This window comes from Cydia pomonella, chromosome 9 (assembly GCF_033807575.1).
Source record: "Cydia pomonella isolate Wapato2018A chromosome 9, ilCydPomo1, whole genome shotgun sequence".
NCBI classification, from domain to species: domain Eukaryota; kingdom Metazoa; phylum Arthropoda; class Insecta; order Lepidoptera; family Tortricidae; genus Cydia; species Cydia pomonella.
Window position 1 is genome coordinate 23,805,955 of NC_084711.1, and position 15,315 is coordinate 23,821,269.

The window sequence follows — 15,315 nt, forward strand, 5'->3', positions numbered from 1 at the left end:
TTAAATAAATATTTTGTTCGCCAGTTTGTCTATCTATCATGTATGTATATGATTTTTGAAATATGCATGCTTTGGTTTGCTTTTATTCTGATAAACATAGGTAAGTAAAATAAAAAAGTTTCAAATAACTACATTATTATATATCTACCTACTCCTATACAAAAGGAACATATGCGTCACAAGAATAAAGCATAAAATTGTTGCCACACGCAAAAAAAAAGGTTCCGTTCAAAATCTCTATTATTTATGCCCTTTGTAAGAGTGGGTGTCGGGTTCCGCAACACTGACGAACAGCTGACGGCACAAAAAAACACCCTTCCTTGTCTATGGTTCACTGCTTCATATTGTACGGGGTTAATTACACTAATTACATATGTGGAAGGTTAGCTCAAGTTTTTGTCTTATAATCGAGGTTCTTTACTGGTAATCACTCTTCTAAGAGAAATGTACAGCAACGAATAATTGGAATACAAATGGCGTAACAAAGAAAAGGAGCATAAAGATGTATGAGATACCTTATTTATAAAAATGCGTACAGTAGGCCGTTATGGGCAGTTGATTACACGTTAATTATATCATGATTTTACATTAGTGTGTAAGATTTCAATCAATCTGTGTAAGAATGTCCTATAATATTTATTTATTTATTGTAACTTATATCGTTATAAACGTTAATTATTTTTTATCAAACTCCATCGAAACATCGTGTAACAAACTTACAATCTTCACAAAAGATGGTTAAAAGCATAGACAAGCTGCCAACCCAAAACCAACAAAGCACGACGTTCCATTTTCGAATCTACATAACTTTATATTTCAAGTCATGTGTGCGCTCTGCGCTCCCACCGAGCCTGCACATGGCACTATGGAATTTGACACGCAGATGTTTTGCCGACTGAATAAAATACCTAATAAATATGGCCGCTGCACTTTCTGTCTTAGTGTTAAAAAGTGTTGCCATGTCGGAAATAGAACGGGTTTTACAGCGAATCGTAAATATGTGGATGTGTGAAATAATGCTTTATGATTTCATTCTCGATTTTATTCTACCATTAGCTCGTAAGATATAAGTTTGTTTTACTGTAATGCATCATTAAACCTGTAATATAAAAGGTACATATTTTGTAAAGTAAGAAGGTTTTATGATTCTATTATTTCGTTTGGAAAACTTATATGATGTAGTTTTGTAGCACGTAGTGACCCGAATTGTTTGCTTTTCAGTGTAACTCGATAAAAGATTATCTACATAGTCGTGTAAGTTGCTTATAGCGGTACCTATAAGAAAAAAGTTCTCGCATTAAACTATATCAAAGAAAAATAATGTCACAGCTTTAAAACGAAACTAATGTTTCTGTTAGCAAAGCTAAGGTCCATTAAAAAATTAAAACCATATTTTATCAAGTTCGTGAAAGTCAAATCTAGTTGGCATAATGTGAATCACGGCGAAGCCATTTGACCGATTAAAAGAAAGTGCCTGGGATGTCCATTAACGACGTGTGCTTTACTCATAACGTATTGAAGATTTGACATGTCGTTTATAATGTTGCCTGTTGTTAAAAACATTAAAGGGCTTTGACTCTCTACATAAAATATTTCCAACATTATGAAACTTATAAATAATGTTTAGAAACGGATTTCAACGATCGTATGATTTTTTTCTACTAAGTACGTAATTCCTACTAATATTAAGTATACTTAAACGCGAAAGTAACGCTGAAACGTCGGATAAGGTAAAAATGACGAAAAAATGCCACGTTATCACTAAATATGTGTAAAAAAGGCGAGACTTAAAAAAAAAAGTTTTTTTTTGTATTATCACAAATAGTATGGTACATTTTAAACTTGTGTTAGGTTCGCCAAACTTACGTTTAACGGCGAAATGAGGCACTCATTTTCAACGTTAGTACCTTACGTTAGATCTAAATTATATGATTAACTTATAATACTAAGGTTAATACATAACTCTCAGTACAACAGTAACTCTGTCTGTCTTGGGGAAGCACATACCATAGTTTTTATCATTTCAACCATCATCATACGCAGACCAAGTCGTGGGCGTCTGCTCACCCTATAAAATACACTTACCTATTATTTCCTATTATTGTTTTTACTTATCTGTCGTTTTAATACTGACAATTTATTATATAGGAATTCTGGCACTTGTGAAAGCCGTGCACAATATCGCAGAATGTCAGTGAATGTACATATTATCGAAGAACGTTGCCTTTCCCAGCCGGAGGTTTAACGGCAGCATTATGGCAATCAAACGCATTCCACGATGCGATGAAGGAATTCGCCAGGTTGGACACACCGTGCTAGCGAGCATCTGCTTATGAAGCTTTGCGTAACAAACCAGTAGTTTAATAAAACTTATGTAATTTATAACAAAAGGTACTTTCCTACAGTAATGTATAAAGCGCTACTGCCATAAAAGTTCAATCCATATTGACAACCAACAATTTGCGGTGATGGTCACATCAACGAATGACCTTTAGCTTCAAAATATGTATTACATTTATTGAATGCGTTAGACCGATTGGTATAAAGAACTAGGTAGGTACATAACTTTTAATATATTTTACAATTTACGCTATTTGTCTTTATTCTTTGATTTGTTTGTTAACATAACATTCTCAAACAGTTTCTGAGAAAAAACCCATTGAAAACAATTGAAATTGCATTAACGTTTAATGCTTTAAACAGTTCCATATGAGCCTTTCGAACAAAACAGTAAGTAAATTTTACTGTTCCGAAAAGACAGACAGACTATTTTGAGTAGCTTAAATTGTTCGTTTATTTTTATCGTTTTTTCAACACTTAGAAATATTCAAACAGTGACCGTTACTGTTTTGTAGTGTATTATTTTTCAAACATTTGTTGATACTGCATAAAGCAGTTAATCTTAATGAAATTCACTTTAATATGTGCTCGACAGATCATTATTATCAGTGGACTGAAATTATTATATGTCATTAATAATTTAGTAATTATAGCACATCGAAATGCTTCTGTTATTAATTATAATAGAATAAGAATAATTTTAGCGCTGGCATTCGAGTCAAGTTCAATGTACTTGCACAGCGACCTTTACAACTTTATCGTCAATAACTGAAACGTTAAACAACTTTTAAATGTAACTTTTTTAATTCGTTGTGCCGGCGTGCTATAAATCCGAAATGGCGGATTATTGATGGCTTTCTTTTACGGCTTCAGTTTTATAGTTCTTATTTACGGTGTCATTTACTGTCATGAGGCTTGACAAGTTATTGTGGTGCCCTGGGTGATTGTTAATACTTAGTATTTTTGTAAAATAACCGCTCAAAACCAATCTCAATATATCAGCATAAAAGCGAGTGACAACTTTTTAAACTCATTAAACGACTTCGTGCGAAAAGTCGTAAGATACATTACTTTTAGAGGCCTAAAATAGTACATTACGATACAAGTGCGAAAAATAGGAAATTCGAAACGAGTGGCGATAAATTAAAACACGACCGAAGGGAGTGTTTTAAATCGACACGAGTTGCGAATTATCTATTCGCACATGTATCGTACAACGTTTTACAGTACATATGGCCCTTTAAATGTTCGACACAGTAACATAATATGCTACTTCTCGCACTAGTGCTATAAAGTAGCCCCATATGTACTGTAAAAATTATTAGTTTGATGATATCTTACGGTTTTACTTTAGATAATTGCTTAACACTGGTTTCAGACTCAGTACATATTAGTACTCAATAAAAAGTAGTTATGTATTTCGGCAATATCTGCAGGAGATGCTATAGAGTTAAATAAATTCGGTAATAGGTATACGAGTATCTGTATCAGCGGTTTTTTTACCATTCACTAGCTGAGTTTCTAGTTTGGAAAATGACATGGTTATTTTTTGGTATAGCTTGTAATTTACCTTTAGATACATTCATTGAGTATACAATAACCGAAAGTAAAATAGTGTAAATAATGTTTTTATTATCGAGGTTAATGGAATTCATAATCGTCATAAAATCAATAGATTAAAAGTGTACACCATACCTACCACTCAAATAATTAATTGTCAAGTTTAAAATAATTTAACAACACTTATGAAAATTGTATAACGGCAATTTGATCAGTGTTTTATTGTGGAAACTACAACACAACGGAGTATTTAGACGAGGGAAAGTGAATTACATATGTTATGTTATCTAAAATCTTCGTAATTACTAATTAGTGATTCGATGGCCACAAAGGAGTTATCTGTTGTACAATGAAAGTTACGTTCATTGTTTTATTCTACATTTAAAATTGCGTAAAACCATAGTGATTACCATTGGTATTTACGTGTGCACCAGACACCTATTTAATTAGGAAGTATATCCTCGAATGCTCTGATCAATTTAGATTTCACGATGTCACACAACACAAAGTTTATAAACATTTTTACTACCTATGTCAACTTAATATTAGCTAGATGTACCACTTAAAAAGTTTTCATTGTTTTGTTCCTATTTTCTATAGTGTTTCCAACTCAAATTGACGTAAAGGACATCAAGATGTAACGATTTTTTTTATTGGAAAAGGTAAGTATTTGTCTACAATCTCACCTGATGTTAAGTGCCGATACAGTCTAGGATGGAACATGCTTACCTACGAGTAAAATTGCCTATTCACTCTAGATTTAAAAAGATAGATTACCCCCTTATTCATAAACGTGTACTAAATTTCCGATGCCGCTGATCATCGTTTGTCCCTTTCCGATGTATTCGTATGATGGACAGGGACAAACAATGACCAGCGGCATCGTAACTTTAATACACGTTTATGAATAAAGGGGTTAGAGATAAAGAGAACTAGACTTTTAAGTATCTACCTAACCTTTTAACTGCATTTTATTGGGTAAGTCATTTCTTTAGAGTAAGAGCTTTCTAGCCAGGTATGTACAAAATTTCATATGCCAGCAAAAGGCCTGAAATATTTAGAAAGGTGTCTCCAGCGGTGAAAGTCATGTGCTTGCAAAAACTCGCATCTCAGCGGCCTTGCCAAGGTAACTGCAAGGGGGGCATAACGGTTACACCGGCCCCTGCACACCACGACACTCCATCACCATCGTTACTTAACACCAACACGTTATCCAACGCCTGTTTGACAAGGTACACCAAGCGTAAGCATTGAACAGACACATCATTCTATAACGCAGACATAGATTTAGTCGGATCTGTTCCCGATTCACTTCCTTTATGGATTGCTTCGCAAATATGGAATGCATATTCGGATTTGAAACACGTAGTAAACCTTTTCGGGATGTGGATCTAACTGTGCCACCACCTTAAAGGATGTATTAATAAATAACTTGTTTATTACTATTAGACGGTTGCTATGTGCCAAGACTTCAAAGTTCCATTGAAGTTTTTTGACGAAATAGAATTGTGCCAACAATAACAAAAGGTAGATTCCAATTGAATTCGGACCCTAATGATGAGTCTCTTTGCAACGTCAGAATACCTTGACGTAAACAATTGCGTTACTCCAGTAATGCACAATGTGATGTCGCCATGTGAAGAGTTAATGAGCCTGGGCATCTTCATCACAAATTAAGGTGAAGGATAGCAAATAGCACGTCGATGGAATTTTGGCACGTTCTAAAATACATTGACAAGTGAACTTGATGCTTAAACCTTGTTTGGATGACGTAAAGGACATTTTTGGCAATATTAATCGATTATGGTGTAAGAGCCGTATTAACAACATTTTCACATATCGTTGGGCAATTATTGCTCAAACAATTACCTTTGCAAGGATTTGACAAACTTTTCATCAAATATTGTTGATTTTGACCATGTATATATTACATATTTTGATTTAAGCATATTTTATTGTAAGTCATAGTTGTAGTAGATAGTTTTATTGAAAATATAAGGGTAAAGTAACTTATTGACGACCAGTTTAGCCTAGTGGGTAGTGACCCTGCCTACGAAGCCGATGGTGCCGGGTTCAATCAAATCCTGGTAAGGGCATTTATTTGTGTGATGAGCATGGATATTTGTTCCTGAGTCATGGGTGTTTTCTATGTATTTAAGTATTTATAAATATGTATATGATATATATAGCGTTGTCTAAGTACCCTCAACACAAGCCTTATTGAGCTTACTGTGGGACTTAGTCAATTTGTGTAATAATATCCTATAATATTTAGTTATTATTATTTATTTAAATGAATTCTATTAAAATTTAAGTCATAAAAACTATAAACAAAAAAGTTTTGTCATCAAATTCGAATGCAACGCGCCTATTTAGATGCAAAACGCATCGCATCACAATCTTAATGAAAATTCTAGGAGGGTGAACGGTAGGTATAGTAATCACTTACGATTTGACTGATCTCCGTGATGGGAATAGGGGAAACTGTTTTATCCGATCCTTGGGGGAGCGAGGAGGCGCTCGGAGTCGGGGACACTCCAGGGGAGCCCGGCTGCACGTTGACCACACTCTCCTTGGAAGTGCGATTCGGCGACAGCCTCGCCGGGAAGCTGAGGGTCTTCGTCCACTGAGACAGAGAACGCACCATGTTGGCTGTCCATGAACACTGCACTTCACAACGCGTCACGTTCGCCCGGCGCGGGGGTCGGCGGCCGAATGCCGGATACTACGACAGCCTGCAAGTTGCGACCCGACTGGTGGGGCGCGCCGCGTCCGACAGGCCGTATGTCCACTGCATCTTAGCTGCACTTACGTCATTGTGGGTGTAAGTGCGCGTGTGTGCGTCGGTGCAAGCCGTGCAGTCTTTTGTTTATTGATATGCATTCGCGTTTAGCCTGAGTTGAATTGGTACCTACGGTAAAGTTCAGAGCTAATAAGGAATTGGCTTTCGCATTTCTAGCGTTTTTATGACAACTTGGATAGTTACAGCCTACTGAGTATAAATTATGCGATGTCTTGTCTAATATTTCTAGTAGCTGTTACAATTACTAGTTTGTAATTGTAACAATAAGTTATTTTGCTGTTACTTGATGAAGGTATCTAGAAATATAACTTTAATATTACTTATATGTATGTGTTTTAACAAGTTTTCTACCCACTGAAAATTAAAAAATAATTAAGGAAATTATAACTTTGTTTTGTTTTGTAGATTTCATTAACTGAAAATAAGTAAGGTAGGGTGACTTGTGACTGTTTGAATTAAGAGGTAGTTACCTACATATATGTATGTAAGTACAACATATCTATATCTACCTATACATATTGACTTTATTTTATTACTACTTGTAGACAAGTATATACTTTTTTATTGTAGGTGTAAACTGTTAAATAGCTGAAATGAACCTGACATAAATAATTAGCCTTATTTTAATATCCATATTTACCTCCTAAAGCAAATGTCAGTATTAACATGTAGAACATGTGTGTAGTTATTTATGAAGTTTTATGCCCGACATGTGGCGAAGTAAACCTCTGTCCGGCAGCTGCTGGCGCGACGAAACAATAACCAATATAACTGGCCACATAGATCCCCCGCGACTGCAAAATGACGTAAGTCACATTTTTATATTATATCGTATAAGTCGCAAATAGCGCCTTAAAAATATTTCAATAATATTACTGGACATTAAATTTGTCATGGCACGGCACGGTGTATTTTGTGTAGAATTTTGAAGAACAGTAATATATAATTAATCGTCTGCTATAGGTAGATTAAGTAATTGTAAATCTAATATAAAATACTTGAGGTAAATAAATAAGGTCTTTGCTCTTACCTAAATACCTATTCTACGAGTACATTACATAAGTGTACCTAGATATTATTTTTTTATAAGTAAAAAGCCTCTTGAATCTCCATGAACATGAACAATAATAACTGCATCAATAAATTGCTCTGATATTTAGATTAAGATGATATTTGTAAAATTTGACGATTTAAAAGTGCTTTTTGCTAGGCCTATTTGAATAAAGAATATTTTGACTTTGACTTTGACATACTTCTTGCAAGCAACTGTCAATATTGATGTATATCGTGTTTATTTTATTTATTTATTTATTTATTTATTTATTGCATATTAATCATGTGGTACATAACAGGTATTACATTAGGGCAAGTTCACACATGAACCATGTTAGGGCACAGCAAGTATATCTTAAACTACACTAAAACTAGGAGGTGCATGCACATATGTACATAAAATTAATATTAATTAGTATTATTTATATTAAATTCAAATTATCATTGTTTCCTTATATGAACCACCTAACTAACAATCAAATAGCCGGCCTAGGTCTCTCCCTGTATTAAAATTCAACAAATTCATCGTGTCTAAGCTCCAACCTTTAATAATATCGATTTGCTGTTAGTATTATGGTGCATAATTACATGTCACTTACAACATTTGGCCTTACACCATTCGGCTTCGACCCACATCTCGGAAATTAGCGACGGCCGTAAAGATTCGAAATAACACTCATTACGGGGTGGCACCCTTGGACTCCGTTTTAAACTTGGACATTTTGAATTTAAACGGCCAATGTATTAATAACTCGACACTGGTGGAGCTGGCTGTTAACATTGCATTGTATTGGGCTCAGCATTATATAAATATGTTGGATAGCAATAAAATTGACGTAAGGGTAAATAGTAGGTACTTTAATGACATTTGCATTGATTTGATTTAAAAAAAAGCTTAGGCTTCGTAGATATTTTCAAAATAATTGACACCTACATACTTTATTGGAATCGCATTTTAAATAATTTTCTATTGTTTACCGAAAATATAATATTATGATATATTGGTGTACTATCAAAAACAGTTTTTGCGTACCTAAATTGGACGCAGTTAGACGAAAAGGATCCATCCTCTAATATTTGTCATTTAAATAAATTACTTTCTGTAAATGTTATTTTTAGGTTATGCAATAATGGGGATTTGTGTTGAATTGTATTGTACCTACTTTTCCTTTTGACAGAAAGTTCAAATGTTACTGACAGAATTTTGTGGATGGTAATCATGAAGTATGTTTTGTACTAAGTTTACTTATTTTTAATTTTTAAGTTAGCATCTGATTGGAATTCGTACTTACAAAGGTTCTAAGTTATCACTTATTATTCCTTAATATTAATATAAATTTCGTTAATTATTTTATTGGTATGTATCATAATATTAATAAAGCAGCTAGTGCTATGCTAAATGTCGACCCCCGGGCACGGATCTTTGCGCCCGCGCAGCCCACCGTGGCAACGCGCACGTGCGCGCGCAGCTGCCGCCCGCAGCGGCAAGGAAACACTTAAAAAATGGAAAGCTTTTGAGATTCAACGGAGATCTTTAATGGCAAAGTAGCTTTAACGGCAAACAACACAACTTGAAAGACAATAATTAAACTTAAATGTACCAACGAATCTATTTTCTTATTATGCAAATAAATCACTATGCATATACGAGTAAATACTCTAGTTCCCTATTACCACATCAAATCCAGTTTTTAGCAAAACATTGTGAAATTAAACTAATGTAAGGTCAATGTGGAGAAGACCGCCTCTAAGGGAAGACCGTCTACAAACAGTACAAACTCTTTCGTCGCTTTTAACTCTTGCGTTTGTAACTTTGTATTTGTACACTTCCAGAAGGTCAGTGGATCAGAAGGGGTCAAGCTCTTCCTTTCTGGCAAATGGCAAACAATATAAAATATGACATAATCAGAGACTATTTCAAGCATAAACGTCGAAAATTGCGCTTTACATCCCCATATCTCTCGCCACGGGAGCCCAGATACAATCTTAACAGGCAAATCTCCCTAATTGCTTTCTCCCCTGATGCAACTGCAAGGGACCCCCGAGAACAAAGGAGCCTGAGTGGCCCGGCTCGGGGGTCCGCACAAAGGGGGTAGCGACCCCTTTCTGTTTGAAGATGCACTGGGTTATGATAGGTTAGGCATGTTGGACGTAGCGTAAAGTATATATCTTAGAGGTTTCTTTAATATGGACATCTAAAATACTCTAATCATTAATATTTGTTACAGCTCTTATAGGGAACTGAATGAGAAATGTCGAACGCGTAATGCTTCAATGAAAATATTTTAAGTATATTAAACATGTAGTACTTTAATATGTATTCGTTCACCTTTTGTATATCGTCTCTATTTGACCCAATAGTTCACTCGTAGAGAATGCCTTTTGGCATTAAGTCCGCCATTTGTACCTACATTTTACTTTGGTTGTGCAATGAAGTTTAAATAAATAAATAAATAACTTATTTTTTAAGATCGATATACGACTCGCACATCTTAAGTAAAAACGTCTAAATATACATTAATCGAATATAATAGTATCAGGTAAAATGTTTGACATCAAAAGACAAATACAATTGCGAATGAATTTTTACCCGTGTAAAAATAATTTCACAGCATTCGGGCGTGATAGGGAGCGTGCATGAACTGTAGGAGGCAGCACAGGAGCCGTCAGATTTATGGCGCGAGGCGCAAATGTGATGTTTATTGTTTCGATGTGGCCCACAAGATGGCAGAACCATTGTTATGCACAAGAAAACACGTGACATGTTTATGGTTCTGATTCAGGCCACAAGATGGCAGACCCTCCAACGCACACGGTCCCTATTGCGTATTTAACACACGCATATTATTATTGTATCACCTTTGCACGAAATGAACCCACATACTACCCTACGTTCACTATCCTATTGTTTGAAATTCTACATCAACAATACGTAAACATATTCCTAATTATGTTCGATGCTAAGTATCCTAACCCTCCCATACCCAAATTACACACCATCTAAAGCACTAACTGTCACATTAACTGATCAGTACCCCTAGTGTAAATTTAGTCGATAGCGAAACGTGACGTACGCGTTTGCGTTAAGGCTCATTTTGTATGGGTTTTTGAACAACGCGCCAAGCGGGACGTTTTGGAAAGTCAAAAATCTCATACAAAATGACACTTAACGCAAACGCGTACGTCACGTTTCGCTGTCGAAAATATTTACACTAGGGGTACTGATGCAACGAAACTGTCTTAGTTCATTATTGTACTAACAACAGCTTTCTTCACTGACTATTGATAGATCTTATCTCATTGCACCAAGGCTCACGAATCGTCAGTGAAAACCGATGATGGCATACGACAAAGGGCTAAAAACTTGTATTTTGTCGTTGACTACACGAAATTAGTCTTACGTCAAAAGCGTTGCAGCCGAAATGAGGAGACTATTTCTGGGCTCATAAATTATCGAGGCAAAGCGTAAAATGCCGCGTCTGTTGTGCATGGGACAGTTATTGGAGGTTCCTGATTGATTTGGATGTCATAGGTTAATTTAAAATACAACCCCTTTGTCTATACAAAAATCTTAATAATTATCTTTATAATTGTAATTACCTACTTATATGACGACCGTCTGGCCTAGTCCTGGGTTCGAATCGCCCGGTAAGGTATTTGTTCCTGAGTCATGGGTGGTATTTTATGAGAGGCCGAGTCGTGGAGTAAGTAGTAATAACTAATATACATATATATGTATTACAAATATCGTTCTCCGAGTACCAACAACACAAGCGTCCTTGAGCTTACTGTGGGGCTTATTAAGTTATTATATTAGTGTAGGAATGTCCTGTAATAGTACAATACGATACAAGTGCGAAAAATAGGAAATTCGAAACGAGTGGCGATAAATTAAAACACGACCGAAGGGAGTGTTTTAAATCGACACGAGTTGCGAATTACCTATTCGCACATGTATCGTACAACGTTTTACAGTACATATGGCCCTTTAAATGTTCGACACAGTAACGTAATATGCTACTTCTCGCACTAGTGCTATAAAGTAGCCCCATATGTACTGTAATAATTATTTACTTCATTATAATTATTTTTTATAAACTTTCCCGAATCAACAAAGGAAAATTCCATTTTTGTGCATAATTTTAACCATTTTAATAGAATGGTCAAATATAACTAAGGAATTTAGTCCATTAAGTACATCAATTTGATTACCTAATGCGTTGCTAAAAATATATTCTTACAACATTCCAGTGGGACACTGTGTGGCATCTTCAAATTGATGTTCCTTACATTAATATTGCATCTTTTTGTTTTACATCTTTTGGTGACTCAGACTTCAAGTACCTCGGTTCGCTCGTGCAGTGCGATGGCGATATTGACCGTGACGTGAAAAACCGGATTAGCACAGGATGAATGAAATGGCGACAGGTCACGGGAACAATTTGTGACGCCCGGATGCCCCTCCGACTGAAGGGTAAAATTTATAAAGCCATCATAAGACCTGTCCTCATGTATGGATCAGAGTGTTGGGCCCTAAAAGTGACGGATGAAAAGAGATTGCACGTAGCGGAAATGAGAATGTTAAGATGGATGTGTTGTGTGACAAGAATGGATAGGATAAGGAATGAGTATATAAGAGGAAGCCTGAAAGTTGCACCCATAATAGATAAAGTAAGAGCGAATCGCCTAGCGTGGTATGGGCATGTGATGCGGAGGGATGAAAGTCATGTGACGAGAAAGGTATTACGAATGAATGTGGAGGGATGGAACGGGAGAGGAAAACCTAGAAAAAGGTGGATGGATTGTGTGAGAGATGACATGAAACGAACGCGAGTGCATGATGAGATGACGGGTGACAGAAGGATATGGAAGGAAAAGACATGCTGCGCCGACCCCAAATGAATGGGATAAGGGCAAGCGAATGATGGTGACCACCTTCAATTTATGAAGAAAAGGGTTACATTAAAATAGAGGAAATACTTTGTAAACATGTATAAATTCTAGAAGTTTTCATGCATTATTATGTTTTTCAAGGACTTGTCCCGATTCTTATTATTATATAGCAAAGACGAGGTCACAGTCATTTTTCGTCATTGACATGAGATATGATATACCGCCTATTGTTATACATAATTTTGTCGTTATAATTTTATAACCGTGAGAACAGTAGTAAAACAGTACAGCTTGTTATTACTAATTATTTTGTAATTACTAACAGTAAAACGTCGGGAACAGTAAACTAACGTACTGATTCATTACAAAAAAAAACCAGAGGAATTAGGATTGTCATCTTCCTCGTGTTTGTCCCGGCTTTTAGTCAAGAATCGTGGGAGCCTGGGGTCCGTTTGCCAAATAATCCCAGGAATTGGAATCCACCAAGTTAGGATGAGTCCTTTAATGGTAATTTTTCAGAGTTCTCGTACCTATAGTAAGATATAACAGAAACAAAATTGGTTCTATTGATTACAAAAAAATATCTCTTTTCGCAAACATTTAGAAGTGGATATGACGCGGTATCGTCGTGGTAAAGACTAGTTGGTTATTGGTCACTTCATAATGTACTTATCTACTATTTTAATCAGTTATTTCTACAATAGTTAAGCATGGAAACGAACGAAATAAAAAAAACTATTTAATAAGTTATTGGCAAAAAAATCATTTTTGGTACAAGTTTTTATTGCTGACTGTACTTTTAATTTTTTTTTTTATACTACGTCGGTGGCAAACAAGCATACGGCCCGCCTGATGGTAAGCAGTCTCCGTAGCCTGCAACTCCAGAGGAGTTACATGCGCGTTGCCGACCGTAACCCCGCCCCCCTCGTTGAGCTCTGGCAACCTTACTCACCGGCAGGAACACAACACTATGAGTAGGGTCTAGTGTTATTTGGCTGCGGTTTTCTGTAAGGTGGAGGTACGTCCCCAGTTGGGCTCTGCTCTAGATCTGGAATGACATCCGCTGGCTGTTCCCTACCACACAAAGCGAGATGACATTCACAATGCCCATACCTCTCTTTTGGACGTAGTTTAAGGACGTACCCGGGTCCAATTAATACTCATCGAGACAATTCTAAAAACCCCAAACACAATTAGGTGATAAAACAACGGTTTTATCTCAGAGTTCCTATGGCCACCCCCTGTCTCCATCACCAGATCAGCTTGATGGTACCATAATATTGCATTGTCACCCGACTTACATATGTAAGTATGAAAATTTTCAGCTCATGCATTAGAAGTCGGGAAGTGGGTCACATTTAACTTGCAAGATTTTACCCGAACAAACACATTGCAACGGCCCGATTGAAAGAATGATTAAGACACGTTTAAGATCTTGGAAAGATCTTTAAAATATCTATAAGTAAATAAACGACTTCCCAAGACTGATGTTTATTTCGATTTCGCTGAGATTCCAATAAGATCGATCTAACGATATTTTTAACGTCAAAGTCACATTGGTTGCCCGAATCGACCTGCTTCTGTCAATTATACGAAATATAAACGATATGTAATGAGAACTTATTTAAACCAATGCTTATCGTTATCGTATATCATTCTTCGAATCGGGCCGCAAGTAAAATAAAAGCTTGTAAAATACTTCAAATGAGCTTGAAGCAAAGATTTTCATTTAGTCAATCTTTCCCATAGCCTCTAATTACATATTCCGTTGGACACTTTGTTAAGGAAAAAATACGTCATTTCACTGGGGTACCTACTGGGTTTAGGACAAATTCTCAAGAGTCATTTAGAGGAACTTGAGGAGAACAACTGAAATAAGTAGGCACTTTTAGTGCTTCATTAACTAATGACACACAAACAAATGATCTGTCTTGCAACGGTGTTTGGATTCCATTATTATTATTTATTTAACTAGTTTATTGTGTCCGATTTTCAACCCTATTTCTTAACAATGTCATTTACAAAGTTGTTTAGAACAAATATAAAGAACCCTCAATGAGGATAAGGGTATTAACACTTTATTGCACTTAACGAGGGTTAAAAATAATTTCCGGCCCAGACAATAGAAAATATTACCAATTTATCCTTAAAAACAATTAGTAACGAAACAATACAACAATTGAACAGTCATTTATCAAAAAGCAACAAAAGCCACAAACATTTTGTTCAATTTTAAATCTTTTTGTCATTGTACTAAGGTTGATAATAAAATAAATATGGATTATAGTTTAACTATTTTAAAATTGGTGTGAGTATAGGGGGTAACATGTGTTTTTTTTAATTATCCTGGGCTATGCCGCTAATGTGACAGCCGATAAATTCAGGAAAACAATAAAATTAATGCTTTGTGGGAAAAGCAAATATTGTTAGGGGAGACATGTTAGATGTTGATGATGTATGATAATGTGTCTATTATTGTATAGGGGCAGATAATCATCATCATAAACTTAACATCGACAACAATAACTTAAATTAACGGATATAGATCGTGCCATTCACGAAGACGCGTGCCTTGACACGTAATGTCATTAAAGGTTAGATTTGACGAATCTGCGCGCCATCGTGAATGACACGAACTATATGAAATGTGATCAATGATCATAAAA

The 15,315-nt window shown here is 35.7% G+C and overlaps 1 protein-coding gene across 2 annotated transcripts in view; it reads right to left on the bottom strand.

Annotated features, from left to right (window-relative positions):
• LOC133520962 (TNF receptor-associated factor 4) overlaps positions 1-15,315 on the bottom strand; it is a 128,118-nt gene that overhangs the window by 37,364 nt on the left and 75,439 nt on the right. Inside the window, exon 1 of one of the 2 annotated variants that reach the window (XM_061855681.1) lies at positions 6,350-6,892. The exons of the other annotated variant lie outside the window; for it this stretch is intronic. Coding sequence (XP_061711665.1) covers positions 6,350-6,547 — 198 coding nt within the window. The 5' untranslated portion in view covers positions 6,548-6,892. Of the gene's footprint in view, positions 1-6,349; positions 6,893-15,315 lie in introns of those variants that run through there. 2 annotated transcript variants of the gene reach the window in all.